Source organism: Exophiala dermatitidis (genome assembly GCF_000230625.1).
Source record: "Exophiala dermatitidis NIH/UT8656 unplaced genomic scaffold supercont1.5, whole genome shotgun sequence".
Classification (NCBI taxonomy): Eukaryota; Fungi; Ascomycota; class Eurotiomycetes; order Chaetothyriales; family Herpotrichiellaceae; genus Exophiala; species Exophiala dermatitidis.
The window spans coordinates 505874-528397 of NW_008751650.1; the positions used below are offsets into that span (position 1 = coordinate 505874).

General features: G+C 51.0%; 10 protein-coding genes across 10 annotated transcripts; 6 read left to right on the forward strand and 4 right to left on the reverse strand.

Annotated features, from left to right (window-relative positions):
• Positions 1 to 573: 573 nt before the first annotated feature.
• On the reverse strand, positions 574 to 3058 carry HMPREF1120_05781 (nucleolin; the record flags this gene model as incomplete). The annotated part of the gene is made up of 2 exons (XM_009159970.1): positions 574 to 2043; positions 2237 to 3058. 2 exons carry the CDS (start codon positions 3056 to 3058, stop codon positions 574 to 576), a joined length of 2292 nt encoding a protein of 763 aa, XP_009158218.1.
• Positions 3059 to 4178: 1120 nt separating this feature from the next.
• Positions 4179 to 5920, forward strand: HMPREF1120_05782 (retrograde regulation protein 2; the record flags this gene model as incomplete). Its single annotated transcript, XM_009159971.1, has 9 exons — positions 4179 to 4289; positions 4454 to 4576; positions 4634 to 4670; positions 4740 to 4901; positions 4975 to 5109; positions 5165 to 5265; positions 5328 to 5454; positions 5521 to 5621; positions 5681 to 5920. 9 exons carry the CDS (start codon positions 4179 to 4181, stop codon positions 5918 to 5920), a joined length of 1137 nt encoding a protein of 378 aa, XP_009158219.1.
• A 1276-nt stretch (positions 5921 to 7196) lies between these two features.
• HMPREF1120_05783 (dynein light chain, cytoplasmic) lies at positions 7197 to 7874 on the forward strand (the record flags this gene model as incomplete). Its single annotated transcript, XM_009159972.1, has 7 exons — positions 7197 to 7239; positions 7306 to 7328; positions 7391 to 7424; positions 7486 to 7520; positions 7586 to 7612; positions 7679 to 7748; positions 7810 to 7874. The coding sequence occupies 7 exons, from the start codon at positions 7197 to 7199 to the stop codon at positions 7872 to 7874; spliced, it is 297 nt and encodes a 98-aa protein (XP_009158220.1).
• A 1132-nt stretch (positions 7875 to 9006) lies between these two features.
• Positions 9007 to 9537, forward strand: HMPREF1120_05784 (uncharacterized protein; the record flags this gene model as incomplete). The annotated part of the gene is made up of 4 exons (XM_009159973.1): positions 9007 to 9037; positions 9100 to 9245; positions 9304 to 9341; positions 9396 to 9537. 4 exons carry the CDS (start codon positions 9007 to 9009, stop codon positions 9535 to 9537), a joined length of 357 nt encoding a protein of 118 aa, XP_009158221.1.
• Positions 9538 to 10929: 1392 nt separating this feature from the next.
• On the reverse strand, positions 10930 to 12395 carry HMPREF1120_05785 (uncharacterized protein). The gene is made up of 2 exons (XM_009159974.1): positions 11671 to 12395; positions 10930 to 11563 (listed from the first exon to the last, which is right to left on the reverse strand). The coding sequence occupies exons 1-2, from the start codon at positions 11828 to 11830 to the stop codon at positions 11160 to 11162; spliced, it is 564 nt and encodes a 187-aa protein (XP_009158222.1). The 5' UTR covers positions 11831 to 12395; the 3' UTR covers positions 10930 to 11159.
• Positions 12396 to 12915: 520 nt separating this feature from the next.
• On the forward strand, positions 12916 to 13914 carry HMPREF1120_05786 (uncharacterized protein; the record flags this gene model as incomplete). Its single annotated transcript, XM_009159975.1, has 1 exon — positions 12916 to 13914. One exon carries the CDS (start codon positions 12916 to 12918, stop codon positions 13912 to 13914), a length of 999 nt encoding a protein of 332 aa, XP_009158223.1.
• Positions 13915 to 14557: 643 nt separating this feature from the next.
• HMPREF1120_05787 (fibrillarin-like pre-rRNA processing protein) lies at positions 14558 to 15743 on the forward strand (the record flags this gene model as incomplete). The annotated part of the gene is made up of 4 exons (XM_009159976.1): positions 14558 to 14654; positions 14730 to 14866; positions 14928 to 15600; positions 15685 to 15743. The coding sequence occupies 4 exons, from the start codon at positions 14558 to 14560 to the stop codon at positions 15741 to 15743; spliced, it is 966 nt and encodes a 321-aa protein (XP_009158224.1).
• Positions 15744 to 17090: 1347 nt separating this feature from the next.
• Positions 17091 to 18419, reverse strand: HMPREF1120_05788 (adenylate cyclase; the record flags this gene model as incomplete). Its single annotated transcript, XM_009159977.1, has 2 exons — positions 17091 to 17107; positions 17207 to 18419. 2 exons carry the CDS (start codon positions 18417 to 18419, stop codon positions 17091 to 17093), a joined length of 1230 nt encoding a protein of 409 aa, XP_009158225.1.
• Positions 18420 to 19073: 654 nt separating this feature from the next.
• Positions 19074 to 20692, reverse strand: HMPREF1120_05789 (protein transporter Sec61 subunit beta; the record flags this gene model as incomplete). The annotated part of the gene is made up of 4 exons (XM_009159978.1): positions 19074 to 19105; positions 19164 to 19497; positions 20494 to 20632; positions 20688 to 20692. The coding sequence occupies 4 exons, from the start codon at positions 20690 to 20692 to the stop codon at positions 19074 to 19076; spliced, it is 510 nt and encodes a 169-aa protein (XP_009158226.1).
• A 92-nt stretch (positions 20693 to 20784) lies between these two features.
• On the forward strand, positions 20785 to 21837 carry HMPREF1120_05790 (uncharacterized protein; the record flags this gene model as incomplete). The annotated part of the gene is made up of 1 exon (XM_009159979.1): positions 20785 to 21837. One exon carries the CDS (start codon positions 20785 to 20787, stop codon positions 21835 to 21837), a length of 1053 nt encoding a protein of 350 aa, XP_009158227.1.
• Between the last annotated feature and the right edge of the window lie 687 nt (positions 21838 to 22524).

Consider the following 22524-nt stretch of genomic DNA (forward strand, 5'->3'; position numbering starts at 1 on the left):
GGCGAGAATACAAACCCACGGACATTGATTGTCGAGCTGTCCACAGAATCGTGATCGAGCAAGACAAGCAATCTCGCACCGCAAGCTCCCATCCGATCCTTGCCGCACAGACTCAAAAGGGCAACCAAGGGCAATGCAAGGGGTAGCAGAATGCCGAATCGAGAACCGTTGCGATCTCATAGCTGACCCGAATAGCCTGGATCAGCAGGTGGCAAGCACAAGACCGCATATGTAAAGGCAGCAAACTCAAGCGCCCGGACCACAGATCGCCAAAGGTCTTGATGCTGTGGCCAATCTCGCAGAAGAATGAGAACGGAAAGCACAAGCCATGAGATGCAGCAACGTTTTTGCGTTCTGTCGCTCGAAACCCCAGAAAAATCAAATTCGGGATGGCAGCAACTGCTACTATGAAACATTGAACGAGAAAAACCTGGCTTATTAGGGAAAAGTATCGTCGTTAAAAGAACGGAAAAATCTGCATTCATTTCGTGGATGAACAACATCGCAATTCCCGGAGGTGTGCAGAATCGCTGCAAGGGAGGGCGGTCGGTGGGTCTCAGGCTCCCGTGGATCTCACAGCGGCTCGACATCATCTCCAGCACCGATGTTGAACTTCTTTCGGACTGACCCTGTCATCCTATGGTGAGTTAATGTGTCCTGGGAATGCTGGACCTTCTTCTCCATCGCTTGAATTTCAGCTTCAGGATCCACAGCTTCGCCCTCGGCAAAGTCGAGGACAAGCCTACGGCCAAGCAAGTGGGTATTTGAAAGGGCTTCCATAGCATTCTCTGCTTCCTTCGGTGTGACAAACTCCGCGAAGGCAAAACCACGAGCACTGTTGTCGAACTTTTTCGGCAAGCGTACGGTGCGCAGCTGTCCATATGCACCGAAAAGAGCACGTATGTCCTTCTTCGTGGCTTCGAACGGCAGGTTCTTGATGACAATCTTCGTCTTATTGGAGTCGAGCTTCTTGGCAATGTCTTCTTTCCGCCGTTCTTCTGCAAGATCCGTCACCTTTTGCGATAGTTGTACAAGCAATTCATGCCCGTCCAACCGACGCCCATTCATGGTCGCAATTGCTGCTTCAGCCTGAGCTCTAGTACGAAATTCGACAAAGCCAAATCCCATACTAAGAATTTCACCAGGTCTTTTGGCGTCAGTTCTTGTTTTTACCCTCGCGGACAAGAACCCAGACAGTGGCTTGAATGCTTCACTGAGCCGTGCAGTCGTTGTGGAGAAGTTAAGGTTGCGCACAAATACTGTAAAGGTGCTGCCGAGGGTTTTGCTTTCTGCATCTTCTGGCACTTGTTGCGTCTGTGTACCGAGATCAGCTGGCAAGGGTGCTGCATGTTCCCATAAGCCTTCAGGGGCTTTTTCCAGATACAGGACCGAGCCTCTTAGGTTTCTGTATGCGAGCTGCTTCAGGGCCAGACTTGCCGCAGCAGGATCCCGGTACTGTGCTACCGCCATAACGCCAGTTGTCGGGAATACCAAGCGTTCAAGATCGCCATATTGATTAAGCATCTGCGACAACTCCTCCGAAGTTGTACCAAAGGAGAAGTTCTTCAAGAGAATGGTCCTATCGTCACGAGACCGGTTTTTGAAAGCATCAATGTTCACCCCGCTCGATTTCAGGTAATCCTTTGTTTCTTTAATCACGCTTGTTTCCGCATGAGCCTGCTTTACTGCTGCATCTGCCGATGATGGATCTAGTAATTCCGACTTAGAGACTCCCAATCGGTCGGCGACCGATGCAAGTACCGCATCAGGATTCATGTACAAGGAATTCCAGCTGAAGGTTGAGCTTGTGGCCTCGTTTTTGCGCTTGATGGCTTTCTGCTTCTTCAGTGGTAGTTTCGACAGCTCATACTCACTGAGCTTTTGCACCTTCTTCTCCGAGGCTGGAAGTATGTGCATGAGGCGACCCTGGAAATCCCGGCCATCCAGTTCGAGAAGAGCCTTCTCGGCATCCGCAGGTTCCACGAACTGGACATAAGCAAGACCTTTCCCTGTCAGTTTTCGAGTATCTGTGACGATATGTACCTGTCTTGATGTCAGCTTGTGCTTCCGCCGGGCGCTGAAAGAAGAAAGGTGCTGTGAATGTTGATATCAGAAGTGAGAAGCATCTACTAAAATACTCTTTCCCGTTCACATCATATGCATAGCATAAGCTGTCCCTATCAGGAAATCATCACAAGAGGAGGTTGGTGTTAGAAGACAAGAGAATCTAACATACCTCTGAAACCCTCCCAAATGGGGCAAATGTTTTTCTCAGGTCTCCCTCCTTAGCGTCAAACGGCAGATTTCGTATGAAGAGTCGTGCGTTCGGTATCGAGACGGTAGCAGTGCTTCCTGTTCGAGCCTCAGCGTCTGAGTTTGCCTTGTCCTCGCTTCCCGCTGCATCTTCAACAACGTGTGGCACCGTTTCATTGGTCACCGGAGCGTTGTCAAGAGCTGTGTGGGAGTCCTGCCCTTCCTGCTCAACAAGGTCGAGCAGCCTGCTGGTTTTGCCTCGAAGCCAGTCCGTATCCGACCTGGGAGCGTCTTCTGCTACGTCCATTGTATTGTTTTCTGAAGTCATGACGTGGTCAGATGGATTGACCCCTTCTTGGTGTTGACCATGCGCGTCCAGCTTGATGTTGGTACTCGATGCCGTAGGCTGATCATTCTCCCCAGTGTCATGTATGTCTCGCTTTCTCTTTTTCGAAGACAGCTCGGCACCATCTTGGTTCCTTTCCTTATGGCGCAAGGAACGTTGGGAGACAGGAGCAGCCTGGCCCGAGGGGTCACGTCTGACTTCAACCGGCTTGGCTAGCGTCACAGAAATCTTGGACATTCGGATAAAGGTTTTATTGAAATAGTTGGCTGCGCTTTTAGCATTCTCGTGGGTGGTAAAACCAACAAACCCTATACGACGATCGGGGATAACATGTGCATCTGTAACAGGATACTTGTCTGCAAAATGTGACCGCAGTTGATCTTTGGTCAACGAGGGAGGTAAACCTGACACATACACCCGAGTAACAGCCAGAATCTCGCTATCATTTTCTGCCATCATGCGAAGACACAGAGGCTTTGCAGGTGAGGGTTTGAAGAACTCTTCAGTCCAGGGACAAAAGTGTCGAAGACCCAAGGCAAAATGTTCGAGGAGTGGCTCCAATGCACTAGGCCAATAGAGGTAAAGCTTTCTTCATTTGATCTCGCTCATTTAAGACCAACAAGATGCTGCTTTATAGATGTTACTTTTTCACGTGATGTGACAGCCTTGCCTCTTCAAGCCTCATCAGGCTGGCGATCATTCGGTCCACCTTCCCCAGCCAACTCCAAGGGGATCTGCACGGATTCGGTCCATCCCTTGTCACTGTCGTGCTTCTGTTGCAATCGACGATCATTATGGCTGGCCCACTGTGGACAGTCTTTGAGACTTTCTCTGAGTGTACTAACCCTGGCGATAATATGTCAAGTTGTGAAGAACATCTTCCAGGTCACGATATTCAGAACATGAAGTGACCGAAGATATTTGAGGCCGGTAGCACTCATCGCTTCCACACCCTCCTCGCTTCGCGGCTTTCGAGAAGCACATCTGGCACACCTTACACAGTGCGATATTATATCCCCTTCATTATTCCCTGAGATAGGATATTAAGAGATCTTCGCACGCTACAATTGGATCTTGGATTGCATGGACCAAGGCTGTCTGTTCGCCTCCTGGAGCAAACCAGTCACGTCATTTGGGCTCTAGATTGTCAATTCACGGGCATCGCTTTCCTTTGACGCCCACTCCTGGTGAAGTCCATGTATCAGCCGGACTCTCGTCTGGAACCCTTCTCAACCAACCATGGCTTTCACTGTTTCCGATTACTGGCGACATGGCATTGGCATTGCCACCGGGTCCCGCGAGATTTGCGATTTGGGTTGAAATGCAAGTCCTGGCGAGACCACTGCAGACACTACTGGCGAGACGAAGCTACATCGTCCGGATCAATCCACGCAGGTTTGATAACATCAGGAACGCTACCAATGGCGAATACAAGCTTGAGACTTGTCCAGACTCCATACCTTCCTCCTAGTCCTGTGTTCATTTTGATATATCTTTAAAGAGTTCCTGCACTTGTCTGCTCAATCAGTCTGTTTTTCTGACCCGATTTCCCCGTTTATTTCCACAAGGCCATCCCGCAATGGCAGAAAAAGAGACCTCGGTTGCGACGTCAACCCCGTCTACCAGTTGGAAGGGGTGGTTGTGGGATACGGTTGATGTTTCCAAAGAAGAAAGAAGATTTCTCTTGAAGGTTGGTTATTATAGCATGGTCTGTTTAAATGCTTCTCTTCTAACCATAGCCATCTTCGCAGTTGGACGCAACTCTTCTGACGTTCGGGAACCTTGGAATGTTGATCAAATGGGCATGTCGCCTGCATTTCGATACTACTACCCTAGGCTAATCCCCTGCCTCAGATCGATACCTCAAACATCACCAATGCTTTCGTGTCTGGAATGAAGGAAGAACTGAACCTGTACCAAAACCAATACAACTACATCGTCGTTGCATGGACGGTTGGGTACGTTATTGGACAATGGGTAAGAATCTCCTGTGGAAGCGAAGGTTATTGTTGATGCTGACGCCGGTGAATACAGCCATCAAACTTCATCTTGACTCGAGTCCCCGCTCATAGTAAGCAGCCTGTCTCCCGAAGTGCATTTCTTCTTCAGCCTTGAGATCCATCTAACGGTATATTCTCAGTCTGGATCCCGTTTCTTGAAATTGGCTGGACCATTTTCACCTTCGCACTTGCAGGGGCAAAGTCATATCAGGCGTTGCTGGGCCTTCGCTTCGTTGTTGGTCTCTTCGAAGCGGGTTACTGGCCGGCACTTTACTACATTCTTGGCAGCTGGTACACTAAACGTGAGTTCTTTCGCTTGAGCTCCATGCTCCACACGTCCTTGGTTTGTGACACTGCTAACCGGCCACTCAAAAGGTGAACTCGGAAAACGCAACGGTATACTCCAATCTGCTGTTTCGATTGGACCGATTTTCAGCGGATTCTTGCAGGCCGGCATTTACAATGGGTTGAATGGACATGCTGGTCTCGCTGGATGGAGGTGGCTCTTTAGTTAGTTTATTGCCTTTCTGCCCCTGAACTCTTGTTAACCGGTGTTTCTCGCCAGTCATCAACGGAATCATCTCGCTCCCTATCGCCCTCCTAGCTTACTTCTGCTTACCCGACACGCCTGGCACTGCAAAGCCCAACTGGTTGTTCACCGAACGTGTGAGTTACAGAATTATCCGAATGTAACGGAAAGGATGAGCTAACCTTCTTCCATCATGCAGGACATCGAACTCGCCAAAGAAAGAATGGCAAGAGTTGGTCGAGCCCCTGAAGGCAAGCCATACACGGCCAAAGTCATTCTTGGTTACTTCCTTAGCTGGAAAACAGTCCTTTTCACCATCATCTTCAGTAAGTCCACCAGGTCTCAGATCAACCTCCACTCCGTTGATATGCTGACGTTGCTCAACCCAACAGTGGTGCAACCCTTTGGAAGTCAGCCGGCCACTTCTTTCGTGTTCTGGCTTAAAGCACACAACAAAAAAGGCCATCCTCCTGTTTACACTGTCGCCCAGATAGTGAGTTCCATAACCCTTGCCCACGCTAGGGTTGCACTAATGAGGGAATTTTCCTACAGAACGAATACCCGACCCTATACAATGCTTTCACCACTGTCTACTCCCTCCTTTGCGTGTGGATCTCTGATGGACCCCTGAGAGGGCGCCGTTGGCCGATCATCATTTTCTCGAACCTGATGGCTATCGTGGTCTTCACCTTACTTGCCGTAACTCCCGTGTTCGGCCCCTTCTCCCATCGTGCACCGCTATACATCGTATCAGGGTTTGGTGTGAGCTGCGTCCCATTGACCATGGCGTGAGTTTTCTTTTTTCCGATTCCTAGCCGTTGAACCTATGACTGATAATATCACCTCGGGGGATGACAGATGGATGTCTGAGTTGATCTCAAACAATGCCGAGCAACGGGCGTTTACTGCCGCGGCCATGAACACATTGCAATGTGAGTTCCTTTCCCTTACCCCGTCCGCTCGCTGGGGTCACACGCTGACAGCTTGTTTCGCGAATAGATACCTTTTCTGCATGGATACCGCTTGTTTGGTTCCAGCAGATTCACCAGCCTAATGGTTCGTCTCACTGACTGCTCAAGAAAGACCCCGGTGGTTATTATACTAACCAGAGTCGTTTAGTCACGCCCGGAAACCGAGCCGCCGCCGTGATGGCAGGGTTCAACGTACTAGTGTTTTCGACAATTGCCGTTCTTGCTCACCGCGAAAAGATGAAAAAGAAGAGGCAAGGTCAACTCCAACCACTCGAGGAGACAGCCTCTACATCCTTCGAGTCTCCGGACATTAGCATCGTCGACCACACTGAGAAGAAGGTATCAACGAGCGTGCGGCAAGTCGCAATTTGAGATGAATTGCGCCCAGTGGAAGCGGGAAAGGTTTCGGTTCACCATTACTTGTCACACAGAGCCGAACTAAGAAACATGGCCTCCAGTGAGCGCTTTATGAGACCGTGGTTTTTCTCGTCGGCCCATCGCAGCTCGAGGATAACAAGAAGAAACTAGAATCTTGCGAGACCTAGAGGGGAGTTCATATAGAGACACGACTTGAAAGAGTAAAAAAGTATTCTGGGATCAGTGACTGGAGAAAAAGGGCTATATTGGCCAGGCACAATATCGAAGTATCATGACTGAGCAGTCTCGCTACAATCCGCCTCAGTAATGTACAAGGTCTACAGTAGTATGTATATCGTATGTACGTACTGTCCTGTGCTCTATAGCTTCAAACTGTACAGTACATCGGGGCTCGAATGCATGGAGTTCATGTGGGGCAAACAGATAAGATAAGAAATATGCTGCTGCAAAAGCGGCGCATGAGCACATGGCCCAATCAAGCCAAGGTCACATCGGCTGCAGCGCCGCAACGCTTTTGTTTGTGATGTACTGTGCTGCAGGGTGCCGCGCCGACGTTCATGCTCCCCCAAAGCCCGCATATCAAGCCTCGTTGCAGTCATCGCTTCATCTTGCCGCATACATTGTTACTTGTGCCCTGAGAGCCCTCGACCACATCCGATTCTCGAATACATAAAGCCTTCCCGATTTGTGTTGTCGTCCGTCCGAATACATCATCCATCATGGCGACCCCTGACGTAGCGGAGAAGAAGGTGAAGTTGGAGCGTGAGTTACAGTTGCTTCGGGAAAGTCAAATGCGCCTCATGGCTGATTATTTTTGTTTTGTAACAGCGCAGATAAAATCCGTCGACATGGTAAGCCGATCTACGCCTGATCCAGTGTTCTGGGCCGCGCATTGACGAGTCCGAATCCGCAGAGCGAGGACATGCAACAAGAAGCAATTGAAGTTGGTACGGCAACAAAATCGCCCCTCCATGACAACGGAACAATATTGACTGTGGGGACAACTAGCTCAAGAAGCAATGGAGAAGTACACGGTCGAAAAGGTGGGTTGGGGGTCTACCGCCGAGCGGAAAACATGTCTTTGTAACCGCTGCTGACATTGATATAGGACATTGCGCAACACATTAAGCGAGAGGTGGGTCAAAATATCTAGGCATGATATGCGGCAAAAGCGAAGATAGATCTGACGATTCTTGCACAGTTTGATGCGAAGAAAGGCGCTACGTGGCATTGCATCGTAGGCAGAAACTTTGGCAGCTTTGTGACTCATGGTATGGTTGCGCGGTGGTGAGGCGAGAGGTTTGGCTGCAGTGACTGATGACTTTGCCGCAGAAACGAAGCATTTCATCTACTTCTACCTTGGCCATGTTGCGATTTTGTTGTTCAAGACCCAGTGATGCAAGGCGTTTTACTGAGGATGGATGGCGTCGAGAGGGGCGGGAAGTTGCTTGCATTGATGAGCATATCAACCTTGTGTCTCATATAATGGGCACTTGTGTTCTTGCAAAAAAAGGGAGATGGTGTGGAGCGCAGCTAGCTACCTTATCCATGGTCCCCGTTGTCGTGTCGGATTTCAGTACATATACCAGGAGGAAAATGGCGTCGAATGAAGATGAATCTTTTTGCTACACACAGTCGCTTCCGCATGATGGAATTGCGTTGTCGTTGCCTCGCGCTGTCGCCCTGACGCGCGACAACACTTCCTTGCCGACCAAGGCATCATATATCAATGACAGGCAGGCAGGTGGGTTCCTTCGACCTGGAAATAGGGTTATGTGCGAGCGGGGAGTTCTAGGAATGTCTTCTTTGCTAAGCAGCGTTTGCCCTTCTGATCCAGTTCTCCGACGAAGGCCAGCCTTTGATGATCAAGTTGGTGATGAAACGGAGCCCCGACGCAGGCGAGGCCAATAACACTTCTATCAACTTGAATGGGAGCGGATTGGCCAGGAATGTAGACCTACCTAAGGTTGTTTACTCGGTTTGTTTCGGAAGAACGAGAAAGATTGTATCCTGACTCTTTCCGCCTGTCTCCACGGGGAAACAACCAGAGTAGTATTGCGGCATGCCAGTCGGACCATGAGAGTTCTGGAGATCAGTTACTACCTACCTTTGATGTTGATATGTCTACCAGGTTGAGAAGACCGTGTCCGCTTCTTGAAAGTGTGCATGGTCTTTCTTGAGACAATTGCGGCTTCACAGTCGATAAGGAGAATCTCGGAAGCTATTAACTAACTACAAAGACAAAGAATGCAACCATACCTAGCTGTAGCCTGAGGGTATCTAGGTACCTAGTCAGGTGCTTGTAGTGTTTCTTGTCGCCAAGTGAAGTGTGGCTGTGAACTGCAAACTGTCTCGGTCTCCGAGTCTCCAGCTTCAACTGCACGTCATTGCTTCGCCTCGCTCCACGGTGCCGTTACAAGACTCCCATATCAACCTCCCGAAGTTCCCGGCGAATCCTCCACAGTTTCTCCCTCATCTCTTCTGTCGCTCATAGATCCTACCTACTACTCCGGTACATCCATATTCATCATGGCATTCTTCTTTGTCGTGGGCACGCACGGTAAGTGACCGATCTAGGAACCTCCTGTCGCAACCAACCTGCGCAAACTGACTCTCCACCAGATTTCACAAAACCGCTCAAAGGGTACGAGGGTATTACCGCGCAGTGCCACAATTGTGGAAATTGGTCGGCGCATCCGATCTCGTCCTGGGACTGGTTCACCTTCTGCTTCGTTCCCGTCCTGCCACTGGGAAGCAAACACAAGGACGTCAGTTACTTCGCGCGCATCGCAGTACGTCGCTGAGACAATCTAACCTTCGTTACAGCTTCACTGCTCCATCTGCCGCTTCCGTCAAGATCTACGGTATATCACAGTCTCTTCTATGCGAAGTTTCACAATTGACTCATTTCCGTTTAGGAATCGACCGGATGTACTCTCTCAACAAGGCCAGGGTTCAGTAATGCCTCCGCCGCAATCCGGACCTCCTGCGGGATGGGGCGGCCCTCCTCCGGGTCAAAATCCACAGCAACAGTATGGACAACAACCGCATTATAAGTGATTGGAGAAATGGAGAACAGGCTACAAAGAGCAAGGCGTCTGGCGCAAGGGGGTTAGGCAAGACCCTGTTTCTTCTATTCTAAACATTCGACACATGAAGCCTGCGCTTGTCATCAGTGTCGTGGCATCTTCATATGGTTTCCATCCATGCCTTCAATACATCGAGGCACTTGGTACGCACACGGCGCGCTCGACCCGAAATACCGAAGTGACAGTCCTCGAGTCAGGAACTGTGGCCTCGGCTCAAGAGCTTGCTGCTTCTGCATGAGTGGATTGATGTTGTGTGCTATGGTATGGGTCGGTTGCCGGCTCGTAATCATCACCGGTGTTGGTGGCCAATCAATGGCTTCAGCAGCGAACACCTTCATTAACAAGTGCAGTTATGATGGCCGAGCGTTCTTTTGTGACAACTGGGAGGTCGGGCACTCCATTCTCTGCAGAATGCTATGGATTGCTCTGGCGTGTGACTTGAATCGCTGCTGGATGCCTGAGTGTCATTGCAACTTGAGCTTCAAAGGACCATGGGGTTGTTCCAGAGATTCTTTATTGGGGCCCCAAGGAAAAGGCTCCTCACAGTCCACCGCGACAGTACCTCAGTGTGTTCCACCAGCGGGCTTCCGCCCAATGGGTTCTTTGTCCTGACCATCTTTCAATCGACCTTGCGGGCTTACAGGTACCTACGGTCATGGAAACATCTCATTGAGCTCGCCATGGCCGGAGTACCCCATAGCTTTGCCTATAAGGTTCTTTAAATCTTCCCTGCCGCTACGCTCGCGCAGGCATCTTGTGTGCTAGACGAACACCCCACCTAGTACTTCATAAGAAGGAGACCTGGCGTACTCTAGGCCGCCCGAGATTCCAACTATACCTTTTATTTTATTGAGGTTATACTAGTATATCCGGTCGTTTGCTCATTGTTGACATTACTGCCTGGTCCTTCAGCGCGCCTTCGAGGGCAGAAAGTGGTCACATGACCTCGTGATTTCCCAAAGCGGTCAGAAGCGGCAGAATAACAGGCGACCGAATATAAATTTCCAGCTCTCTGACACAATCACCAAGACCTTTCTCTCTTCATGCGCCGCCCTCCATCCGCTGCGTTCTCTGCTACAAACGAACTGCCCCTGCGTAGGCCCGCAGTTGAGCGTTCTTCTATCCTTGCAGATGAGAAATTCGGAGTAATCTTCACCCTATACCGCTGTCTTTGGCCGAATATGGCTGGAGACAGTTGGACTGCCCGCGAGGGCCTGGCACGATTCCGTGCCTGCAATTGGCATCAGAAATCTACAGGGCTTCGAGATCGAGATGCAGGCTCGCCTGTGTCTCTTTTCTCGGGGGTTTCCCTATGGAAGAGCCATTGCGAAGATTGTTGGCATCGCCTCAACTTTAGTGCAATCGCAGCGGGATCTCACCCTTTTCCCTACAGTGTAGGGAATCGGGAAGGTTTCCATTCGATTCCGATTACTCTGGAGGGCGGCGCATCCTTTGACTTTTTTTAAGGTATGTGTATACGGTCTCAAAAATCCAAAGTTATGGGATACTGCTAACGTGTTTGGGTGCGCAATGCAAAATTGGATACTGGTACCCACGGTTATGTTTTTTTGCTTTAGTCCTCAGATAGTTTTCTCAATGACCATTTACGCCGTTGACGCCGTTCACTCCATTCACTCCGTTTGGCTCTGGTCGTGCCGCAAATTCGCGAAGCGTGTCGAGATCGACTCTTCGCAGCGCACTGTCCTCCGTCGCCTCCAGATGCACCTTTGGCACACCATTCCTGCTGATCCGGCCGTCTCGATACGCTTGCACAGCTTCCAGCCACCGTGATGTGCAGAGACACCATTTGCAGCCGCCCTGTAATCCCACGACCCGAAGATCGTTGCCCTGCGAAGCCGAGAAGTCGAGAAACTCATCTGTCACCACGCCAGCTACTGCATGGTTGCCGAAATCCGCGGGGCCCGTCCGGCAGTAACCGTCTCGGTGGAACCCGGTGACAGGTCGATTCGAGAAGAAGGCAAGAGGCTGTCTGAACACTGTTTTGCGGTCAGTAGTGGTCAGTGGAATTCTGCGCAGCATGAGGGAGACAGATTGGTAGCGGGCAGAACAAGTGGGGGAAAAAGGTTGTGCAAAAAACCCCTACCGTTCAAGGGAGGAGTCATCTTCTCTTCTTTTGGGACCTTCGGCAGCGGGTGCGTCTTTCCTGGCGTGCCGAATAATGGTGTTTCGAGCACTCGGGCCTTGAGGCCCTGGAGGAGGCTGAAGTTGCGTGTAAGGCTGCGGATGCCGTTATAGACCTTCATCAATTCCAATCGACTCTTTGTCCACTGATCCAGCTTCTTGCACCTTGTCCGTCGTTAAGCGCGGTGGTAGTTGAGACGATAAGAGCGGAGGTTTGTCGAAATACTATGGGAAACCCACATGCTCCAGTGCAGTGTCGTGCAGTGGTGGTCCTCGAAAATGTTCCAAAACGGAAACCAGAGGTCCCTTTCTCCAAGATATGACGTCAATACTTGCAGAGTGTGTTGACTGAACGACTGGAAGCATTTCAACTTTAACTGTGGTGTATGATGAATTCCTTTCCCCTTTGATTAGACTTGATACTTATTCGTGCCCATACCTTATGTACGAAGGTTACAACACGATCTGGTAGTACCACGCATATCTAGGCTTCGTTGCAATTGTACAAGCAGAGCCTACCTAGCTCGATGGTATTCTCTGAGAACAATGGCCGTTTCGTTTCGCTCGTCGGTGCCTCTCTCTTCACTATACAATGTTATTCACAAGCCCCATGCCAACGTATAGTACATATGTGTCTACTTGCTGTAGGACCAAGTGCGTTATGCAAAACAGACATCCCTGTTCTTCCAGGATATAATACCACCAAGGGATAGCTATGAGGTTAGGTCATTTGGGCCATAGACATATTGGTTCACAAGGTTAGGACAACAAGATGGCACTGTCAGATTGCGGAAGATCTCATGAGGTGTCCATGTGGCACGACTCAATGGCATCTATTACAATCATGCCTCTGAGGCGTTAGTCAAGAACAAGAAGGTGCGTGCATATAGACCACCCAGATGGTGCCCTTTACTCTCAGCGTTGATATCGCTTGCTTCTCAGGACAAAGGGACAGAGGATGGAAGAGATGTGACCAGAATTGTAGGTAGATGATGAGTATTGGGAGGCCGCCTGTTCAACTGGCATCAGCCTGTATACCTGTTGTTGACATGCGCGTCACTATCAGTTCACTTCACCTCACATTACCTTCATCTCGCGCTAACTGTGTCCACCACACCACACGCATACAAACTCAGATACACTTCGAGGATCAGAACACTTTCTTTAACCAATACACTCACACTCGCGCCTTGCTTGAAAGAGCAGGATGACAACCAGCGTGGCAGAACCCAAGAGCGCCACGCACGAAGATGATGCGACGACATGGGCTTCGGTGATCGATCCAGAGCTTCTGGACACTGGCAGCGCACCTATCGACATTCCCCGACCTCGCACTCCTTTTCGCGCAACAGAGATGATCCAGTGGGAGCACATCTATCCCAATTCATGGGAAACCAGCAGCAGCACGTCAACCGAGCGTCAAACTGTCATATGGCATGGCGAAAAAGAAGCGACGGAAGATGTTGATGTTGCCAAAAGCCCGGAAACAAAGAGCGCCGACATCGATTATCTGTTTGAGAGTGAGGATGACAAGCGACACACATCGAAGAAATCATACCGCGCCCCACCTGATGTGGAATACATACCACTTAGCCCGGAACGCACCTCACCTTGGGACTTGGGTCAAGATCTGTGGCGAAGAAATCAGCCAAAATTTCCGATCGAGCCTGACTTGCCAGCCGTTCTCATCGACGAATATCTGCCAGGACAAAATGACCTGATGAGCGGCGCAGTCGATCCTCGCGACGATAAGGTAACCCTCATGGCTTTTCCCGAGGACAGCGTGACGAGCGATTTTGAGGATAACCTTGCCGCTGGGCTGTTTCGGATGCCCTTCAAGATCATCAATCGGAGGGATATTCGCCGGCTGGATCTCCCCTTTGACGACCCGCACTCTCTACGCGTTCTACCTCCGGATTTCCTCACCACTTACCTTGGACTCAGTCGCGCGATCGAGGAGGTTTGTGGACGGGGTAGCTGGACGGATGAAAAGCTGATTGACGCGATCGCAAAACGTGGTGGAATGTCAGGAAAGAGAGTTGTCTATCCAGAGGATATCGTCCCATACGTGAGAAAGGGTGAGATCAAACCTGACAGCGGTGATGACGAATCTGACGATGGAGGGAAAGGTGATCCTTATGATAAGGAGTATTGGAAGGAGATGCAGTTACAGGGTGAGATCTGGGATGAGATTGAAGTGCCTTGAGATAGAATTTTTCCCAGCAAGAAGAACGCCCTCTGAAATGGCTGGTACCCCGATATGGTTCGGGTTGGACTCTGAGTTCTGAATCACTGGCATCTCCGATGTGCATTGGGAGACGGAAGACACACCTTGAGCTGAGAGGGGCGACACGGCCAACGTCATACAGCATTTGGCATGGAGGAGGCGATATTACAAGTCCAGTAGCTAGTCAATAATGAGGTATAGGAGTACCACCACCACAAGTGCACAATATCACAATGGCTCTCCTGGTCATGTAGCAGGCAAGTAGAAACAATTGCACAGGTTGCTGCCCCAATCTTTTTCAGCGGACGTTGAAGCGGCCAATCATGATCGGACTTGGCAGGATGCACTGCACTTACCACATTCGACACTAGTGCCATATTTTCTCCATCGCAGCTCCAAATTTCGATTCGCATTCTGCTGCGCCAGAAAAAAGTACTCTGGACTATACCACGAGCACCATCATTCAAAACTCCGCGGCAAACAGACTTTGCTGCGATCTCAGAGACCTACCGCTAGTATCTCATATTTCGAGATTTGCGGACTCTGATTACTCCCATACGCCCACGCTGCCTACGGCGCATTCTTGAAACCTAAAAATACGAAAATCTAAAATCGAATAAAGATGGCATTCGGCGGACCCCCGCGTGGTCGTGGTGGCGGTGGACGAGGAGGACCTTCCAGAGGAGGCGCAAGAGGTGGTGGCCGAGGCGGTGGCAGAGGTAAGGCTTGCCCGGAACAAGCAGAAATAAAGCATCGTCAAGAAGATGGCAGCTAATCGTTCACTTCGTGCAAAGGTGGTTTCGGTGATCGAGGTGGCCGAGGCGGTGGCCGTGGTGCTCCTCGCGGAGGAAGAGGTGGCGGCGGTCGTGGCGGACGCGGTGGTGCCAGAGGCGGCAAGCCTGGTGTTAAGGGAGGAGCCAAAGTCATAATCGTATGTCCTTCCCTCTTACCACATTGTGCGCAGAGCATGAGCTGACCAAGGGTCCGAACAGGAACCTCACCGACATCCTGGCGTCTTTGTTGCCCGTGGCGGCAAGGAAGATCTCTTGGTCACCAAGAACTTGACTCCCGGCGAGTCGGTCTATGGCGAAAAGCGCATCAGTGTTGACTCCCCCGAGACCCCGGCCGTGGATGGCGACAGCTCCGCGCCAGCTACCAAGACCGAATACAGAGTGTGGAACCCTTTCCGTTCCAAGTTGGCAGCTGGTATTTTGGGAGGTCTGGATGATATCTTCATTCGACCTGGCGCCAGTGTGCTGTACTTGGGTGCTGCATCGGGAACATCCGTGTCCCATGTTGCTGATATCGTTGGGCCTACTGGACGTGTCTACGCCGTCGAATTCTCGCACCGATCAGGCCGTGATTTGATCACCATGGCCACGCACCGTACGAACGTCATCCCGATCATTGAAGATGCCAGACATCCTCTTCGTTACCGCATGTTGGTCGGCATGGTGGACGTCATTTTCGCCGACGTCGCCCAACCGGATCAAGCACGTATTGTCGGTCTCAATGCCCACTTGTTCCTGAAGGTCGGCGGTGGAGTTTTGGTCTCGATCAAGGCCAACTGTATCGATTCGACTGCCAAGCCCGAGGTTGTATTCGCCAATGAAGTCAAGAAGATGCGGGAAGAGCGGATTAAGCCCAAGGAACAACTGACTCTGGGTAAGTTTTCTGACTTTCGCCTTCCCTACATGTGTGCGCTCTCGGAGGTTGATGAAGCTTTGCTAACCGATTCTTGTCTAACAGAACCCTTTGAGCGTGACCACTGCATTGTTGCCGGTATCTATCAGCATAGCGCACAGTAAATATCTTCCACCCGCTTGATTGTGATTGAGGCGTTATGGGTTGCCATGCGCCGTCGGGATCTTCTCGATCAATCCTAGCTCATATCACTGCGATTTTTGCTACTGTCCAGGTTCTGTGAGGATGGACAAGCTGCGGTTATGGGTTGTACTATTCGTGGTTGTTTTCCTCCGCCTGGAAGTGCCATGGCTGGAAAAGCATGGCACATATGGAATGCTCTCGGGTGCTGCTCGACCAAGCTGCTCGTCCGCACGGGAAGCTCTACGGCAGAAAATGCAACTGACACAGTTCGCCTGTGGCTATGAGGCATTCCATAATCAAGATGCGAAGCGCAACAGCAAGAGAATGGGCTGGAGTGATTACGGCGTTGTGGGTGTTATGAAAGCTGGAAGCTGGGTACGATGGAAAAGGCTATCACTGGGTTTCAAATTGGATGGTTTGTCGACACACTTGCATGCATTGTGTTTATTAAAATGGAAATAAACTTGAAACAAAAGCTCGATGTTCGGTGTCAAAGCATGATGAAGATCTCGTCAGGTTCTGTGGCTCCGAGTTCATGGGGTCTAGGTCACTTTTCCCAAGTACAATGTCTTCGCCCCGAGTCCATAGCACGGTACATTGATCCCGGCCCCTTAGAGATCAAGTGCATAACTCGCGCGGTACTTGAGTTCAATCTCAGCAGAACTCACACCAGAGTTGGTTTCTGTGTCTCGCCCTACTACGAACTCGGCTTCTGTCAAATCCATTCGCCGTCTTCCCTGCCCTGCCATATCCTGCCCCCAGGAGGTGTAGGCTTACAGCCTGACGCGGCTGTGCAAGCTGCTCGCCAACCCCCTTTTTTTGGTAACCTGATGCGGTATGTCGTTTTGACTTTGCACGCCCGCAGATATTAGACAGGCCCAAATTGCCGCGCCAGCAAGTAGAGAAGAGGGGGGTGTGTCTCTGTTTCTGCTATGCAGCTGTCCTCCAGCCATGACCCGTGACGCTCCGCTCAAGATCCTGGTGGCAATTCACCGTGCGGCGTTCGACACTCCTTCATAACAAGCGTGTCCTTGTTCGTTGTTCTGCTCTGCCCTGGTCTAGTCTGGTCTGCTCTGCATGGCAGATAACGACAAATGAAAAGCCCGGAGTGATGTGAGATGTTGGGGGTTGGCTTTCAAGGCGGTCCTAGGTATGCAGCAGGTCGTCAAGTAGTGCTGTGCCCATTAGAATTGATGACTTGAAGGTGTCTGTGAAGGGTGCATATTCATCCGTCTAACACCTCAGCAAACAGGAGGAGGACCAAACTGGTGTAAGTCATTCCGGGTGGCGGGCATTTCTTGTTTCGATAGGGTGGGTTCCGTCAAAGTTTAGACCCTAACGTAGGCTGGAATGGAAATGAGAAGTCAGTAACGGTACTACGTTTCTGTGGATAAAAAGCACAAACACCAGGGAACACCAAAAAGGGGCAAAGCAAAAGACTTACTGGCATCGATCTGTTTGACCTGCGGCAAGGCCAGGCGGATCTTATTCCTGTAAACCGCGGGGGCAGTCAACTGGAGAGGATTCATTTCGAAATAGACCGTCTCCAGATGTTCCTTGTCGGCCAATTCTCGCTCGACCTCGCGGAAGTCGGAGAGTTTGTTGCTGCTGGCCCAGAGCTCCTCGAGGTCTTGAAGGTGACCGATGTTTGCCAAGTGCGAAATCTGGTTATTTGAGATATCGAGGACGCGCAGCTTCGGGTTATTGGCGAGTGCGGTCGCGGATATCTCGGTGATGCCGTTGTGAGAGACATATAACTCTTCGAGGTTTGGCAACGTGTCCAAGCCCGAAATGGTGGTCAGTCGATTGGATTTGATGTCCAGCAACCGCAGGTTGGTCAGCGAGTTCAGGCCCTTGATCTCTGTGATTTTGTTCTTGCCTAACCACAGCTCGCGTAGATTGTGCAGGGGCTCTAAGTTCTCGATTTCGCGGATCCGGTTGGCCCCGAGTTCGATCATGGTCAAGTTGTCGAGGTTTTCCAGGTTCTCGATCTTGGAAATGCGGTTCTGCACAAAGTACAGTTCCTTCAGTTTTTGCAGGTGGTTGACGTTCTTGATGTGTTTGATCTTGTTGAAGCTCAGGTCCAAGCTGGTCAGATTCTTCATGTCCTCCAATCCCTTGATGTGCGAGATCAAGTTGTCGTACAAGTCCAGCTCTTGTAGAGTCTCGCCCAGTTCGGCCGGCAACGATATGGATTGGATGGCATTCTGTCGTAAACACAATCTCTTGACTTTGGTGAATCGCTCGAGTCTGAGGGCCGGAAGCGAGGAGATCCGGCAGTGCACCAGGTCGACGTCCTCGGTGTCCAGGGGATAGTCGTCTAGTAAGTCTTCGTCCGCCTCGATCTGCTCGACTGGAGGCGCCTCTGGGTCCGAGTATTCTGGGTCTGAGAGTGCTTCCGGGTTCGTCAGAACAGCGTTGCGTGGTGGCATGCGTAGTTTGCCGTCCCAGCCGCTGCTGTTCACCAGCGGTGTAGAGTGGCTTCCCCCTGTCGCCACAGGTGCAGACACCTCTATGTGGGTGTGGGCGTGTATTTCTATTTGAGCTTGTACAGGTTCAACTTTCTGTTCCTCCTCGTTCTTCTGCTGCTGCTGCTCGTCATCCTTGGGCGGGTTGTTAAGAGGGGCATTGTCCGCTTCTTGGTCTTGGTCCGCCATGACGGGCACCAAAAGTTTGTCCTATGACTCGGATTGTGAGCGTTCGCGGGTTCAAAGGATATGAGAGAAGCCGCCGGAGAGGATGTTACTTGTCGTTCAGTGAGTGAGTACCTAGGTAGATCGGTTGAAGTTCAAGGGCTGGAAATGCGGCGATGCACACCACCACCACTACAACTACTCCCACTGCATTATGTGGAAACATGGGGCCACAGGGCTGGCCACGCGACATGACCGAAGATCGTCACGTACGAATTACATGGTTCATATCTTCACGTTATACAGAGATTCATGCTCATACGCTGGTTCCTTCCTTAACGAGTTCTTCAAGTTGTGCCTATAATGGAGCTTTCGCCGGCACCACATGCTCTGGGCGCACAAGTCCACCTGACAACTTTCCGCACAATTCGCACGGGTAAAGGCATGCTGAGCAGCAAAGAGCAGCACATGCCTTTGCAAGGACCTTATTGAGAATCTTATGACTCTTATCAGCCCAGAAACCCCCTGGACGCCTGCGGAAGGCGACATGTAACGTCAACCAACTTGTCATGAGGCATGCTTCGGACTGTACGACTGTATCCTGTATCCTGGTGTTGTACGCTTCCAGCACATGATCTCTTCCTTTCCACGAACACCCAAGAGTCGCAAACCAAAAATTTATGAGAATCTTTTCGTGATCTTCGCAATGACTGCCGGCCCATGTTAGCTTGAAACACTCCAATCTTTCTCGGTAGAGTTGTAACTCACGGTGTAGAGCAACAACGCTGAAAATAAAACCCAAGCTCAGGAACAGAACAACCATAGGATCCACCTTGAGACCCGGGCTCTCATCCGTGTACAGTCTCAACATTGTCCCAGAAGAGCCACCCGCACCGGCCGAACGCGTCGAAGCGGGACGAGCATTTTTGAGGGATTCTTTATGGTCGGCGGCTGCGCGGCGTCTGATAGCAGATCGGGGACCTCCAGGAGGCGATCCAGCGCGCGCGATAGAAGAAGAACCAGTGGCCTTTTGCGCAGAAGGTGTAGAGTCAGGTCCAGATTCCGGACCGGAGGTGAGAGGAGATGCAGGTCTAGCTGAGGCCTGCAGCGGGTTGGTCAGAATGCTCGAACATTTCAATGGGCGCAGAATGGCCAAGAAGAATCGCTAAAAGGGCATAGAGAGATTGTATCCCTCGCAAGGCGGGGATGAGATCTCTTACCATGACTGAAGGTTGGTAGGTGATTTTGAATAGGGGGAGAAATAGGATGGTCTGGGTTGGTGCTAGAAGCGCAGCTTGAGATGGACACCGCAAGCTAATGGTACAATACAATGAGCCCTTGGTCGTTTGCTATATCGCGTAGAACTTGGACCGGTGTACGTTCAACTGAATGTGTGAGTGCGACGGGTTGTATAAAAGGAACCTGGAGTTATGGACACTTCTGCGTTCTGCCTGTCGCTCGAAAGTTGAATTTCCGGGGAACCTGCGTCGCCGCGAACTAGCCACAGTTTCAAGCCACAACCTTCAGCCATGGTTAGTCAGCCCCTGCGCCTGGGCCGCCTCGGGCCTTCCCAAGCCGCCAGGAGTATTCAAACCCCTTCAAGTTTCGTGTCTACAACGTGAACTGTCCTACTAGTACACTTCCACGCTGCACCACGTCTGAAGCTTCATTGACTTGTACCTCAACCACGTACGGAGGCTAGCAGTCATCATACAACGCCCTACAAAGTCGGCGTTTACAGTCTTCAAAGCAGTGGTTCTGAACTCGGCTGCAAATGGAGCCGATGTAATCCTAGCCGGCCGGAGTGAAGACAGAAGTGCTCTGTTGCTGCTCCAGGTCTTTCTGGAGGCCAGCGGGACGGCTGCTTTGGGTAAGCTTTGGGCCAACGGGGGAGCAATTGGTTGATCGATTGCGTGAGTTGAATGGCAAGTAAGTCCCCCATTAGGCAAACAAGGTGGGTGTGGACAAAGGTCCAACAGGTGGATGGTCTACATGAACGCGACGAGGCTGAACCCCACTATGGCCTTGTTGACTACGGACAAACTAAACAACACCAATAAGCTGATATCACCAACTTCTGCAGCGATGGGAGACTGACTGGTGGGTTCTGAGTGAGACTATATTTGTCCCCATTGTCAACCTTCACTTGCTTCTCGAACACTTGCATGTCTTCGGCTGATTCCGGCGAATAGCCGAGATGCTGAGGGACACTTCTGCCTGCGCCTCCTCGTCCCTTTCTAACCAGTATATCATCAGCGGCTTTCTTCCTTTTTGACTGCCTTCTCCTCTAACCGCATAGCTGAGTCTTCCTGCACAATCTTACCACAGTCGTTCGCTCAAAGGTATCCTGCTCCACGACATTCCTACAGGGCAACTCGCCGCCTTCATCATGGCCGCCATTCTTTTCTGCTCACTAGCTTCATTGTTGCTCGCTTTCCTCGGTGGTCCAGCACATGCATATGGCTCCTTGATTGTGGACGTTGCTCCGGACGCCCCTCGTCCCTACGTGCTTCCCAACCTGAAAGGCGAGGCTGTCGACTTCGGCGGTTTGATCATTCGGACTCTTGTTTCCAATTCCACTTCAGCCGGTGCATTATCTGTGCTGGGGGCCAACGCCGGTCCACTTCCTCTCAGTATAATCCACTCGCACAAGCAAGTGGAAACATTTTACACTCTGAAGGGCAGCGTGCAGGTCTTCCACAATGCCAACCAGGGACGTGAGCTTCGAGCGGACGACTTCGCACTCCTGGCAGCAGGCAGCAATCATACCTATCGGTTTAACGAGCTTGATTTCCAACTTTCGCTCGTCTTAGCTCCTGGCGGAGTTGAGGGCTTGTTCAATACCATTGGCAATTCTTACAGATCGTCGGCGCCTTTCAACCCTGAGGATAAGATGCAGTTAAACGTTACCAATGTGTTGGAACTTTTCCCCAGATACGGCATCACTCCAGCACTACACAACACCATTAACCTGGATTGGACCAACGGAACGACTCATGACGGCTTGAGCACATGGCATGTCACGGACCAAACTTTGCCAGATGATGCACACACTCCGTATTTTGTCTCCAGCAATCGAGGTCCCAAGTACCTACAGCGAAACAGTGGTCAAGTGGTTCAAATGCTGGCATCAGGCAAACAGACCGACAACAAGCTTACCGTGGCGACTGTGGCCATGAAGCCTGGTACACAGCCTTCACCTGTTCATTTCGATGTCCATCAGGCCTTACAAGTGACTGAGGGTCAGCTCCACCTGGAAATCAACAATGAGGCTGTGACCCTGATTTTCGGAGATTTGGCATTTATTCCGAAGGGCACGTCGTTCAGCTATTGGTCTACTGTTGGTTTCACCAAATTTGTTACCTGGTCAGCCGGAGCGGGCCTTGCTGACAGCCTGGTCAAAGGGGCCAAAAAATGGGATCATGCTGTTTGGCCTGCATAGGGACGCATAGTGTGCGGCAAATACGTCAGCAAGCGCCACATAATGTGAGCCAGGGAGGACGGTAGTATAGGGCGTGTGGGTGTACTGTGGTAATGTACAACGGAGAAATGCCGATGTCTCCATGCGCGCCCCGGTGGCGCCGATATCCAGGTCCTGTAGCCTGATCGGGTCCCTGGGTACCAAGGGAGCAGAGGCAATGCTGACATGAAGTACCTACCTAGATATGCTTAGGAGAGCAGCCACGTTTCCTAACCCGTAAAAAGTGTTCATGCCTGCCAGCCGCGTTCGTCGATGACTGCTCCAACGACAGTCTCCAGACGGCCTGCCCACTTCAAGATGTATAAGCTGAAGCTTCCTTCGGTCTTTGGACTCATGCCGGGATCCAGGACAGTTCGGCGCCAATAAGCAAAAGATGCGCAGTAGCTAACAATTATGGTGGAGCACAACGCAAAATATACCACGCGTAGCCTTCTCCACCAACACCGTGTTTTGTGTTAGCGATAATCTTCAACAGTTGGCTAGGCGGAAGGAGTACTACCTCATCCCGTACTGGTACTGGCTTCATAGATTGTCTGTATCCCAGTCCCTCAGCCGGCAGCGGCTTCTGTGGATCTCCCATAATGAACTTCCATCAGAGCCCCGGCAACGAATTCATTCATCAGCAATCCATTGGAGACGCCTGGAGGT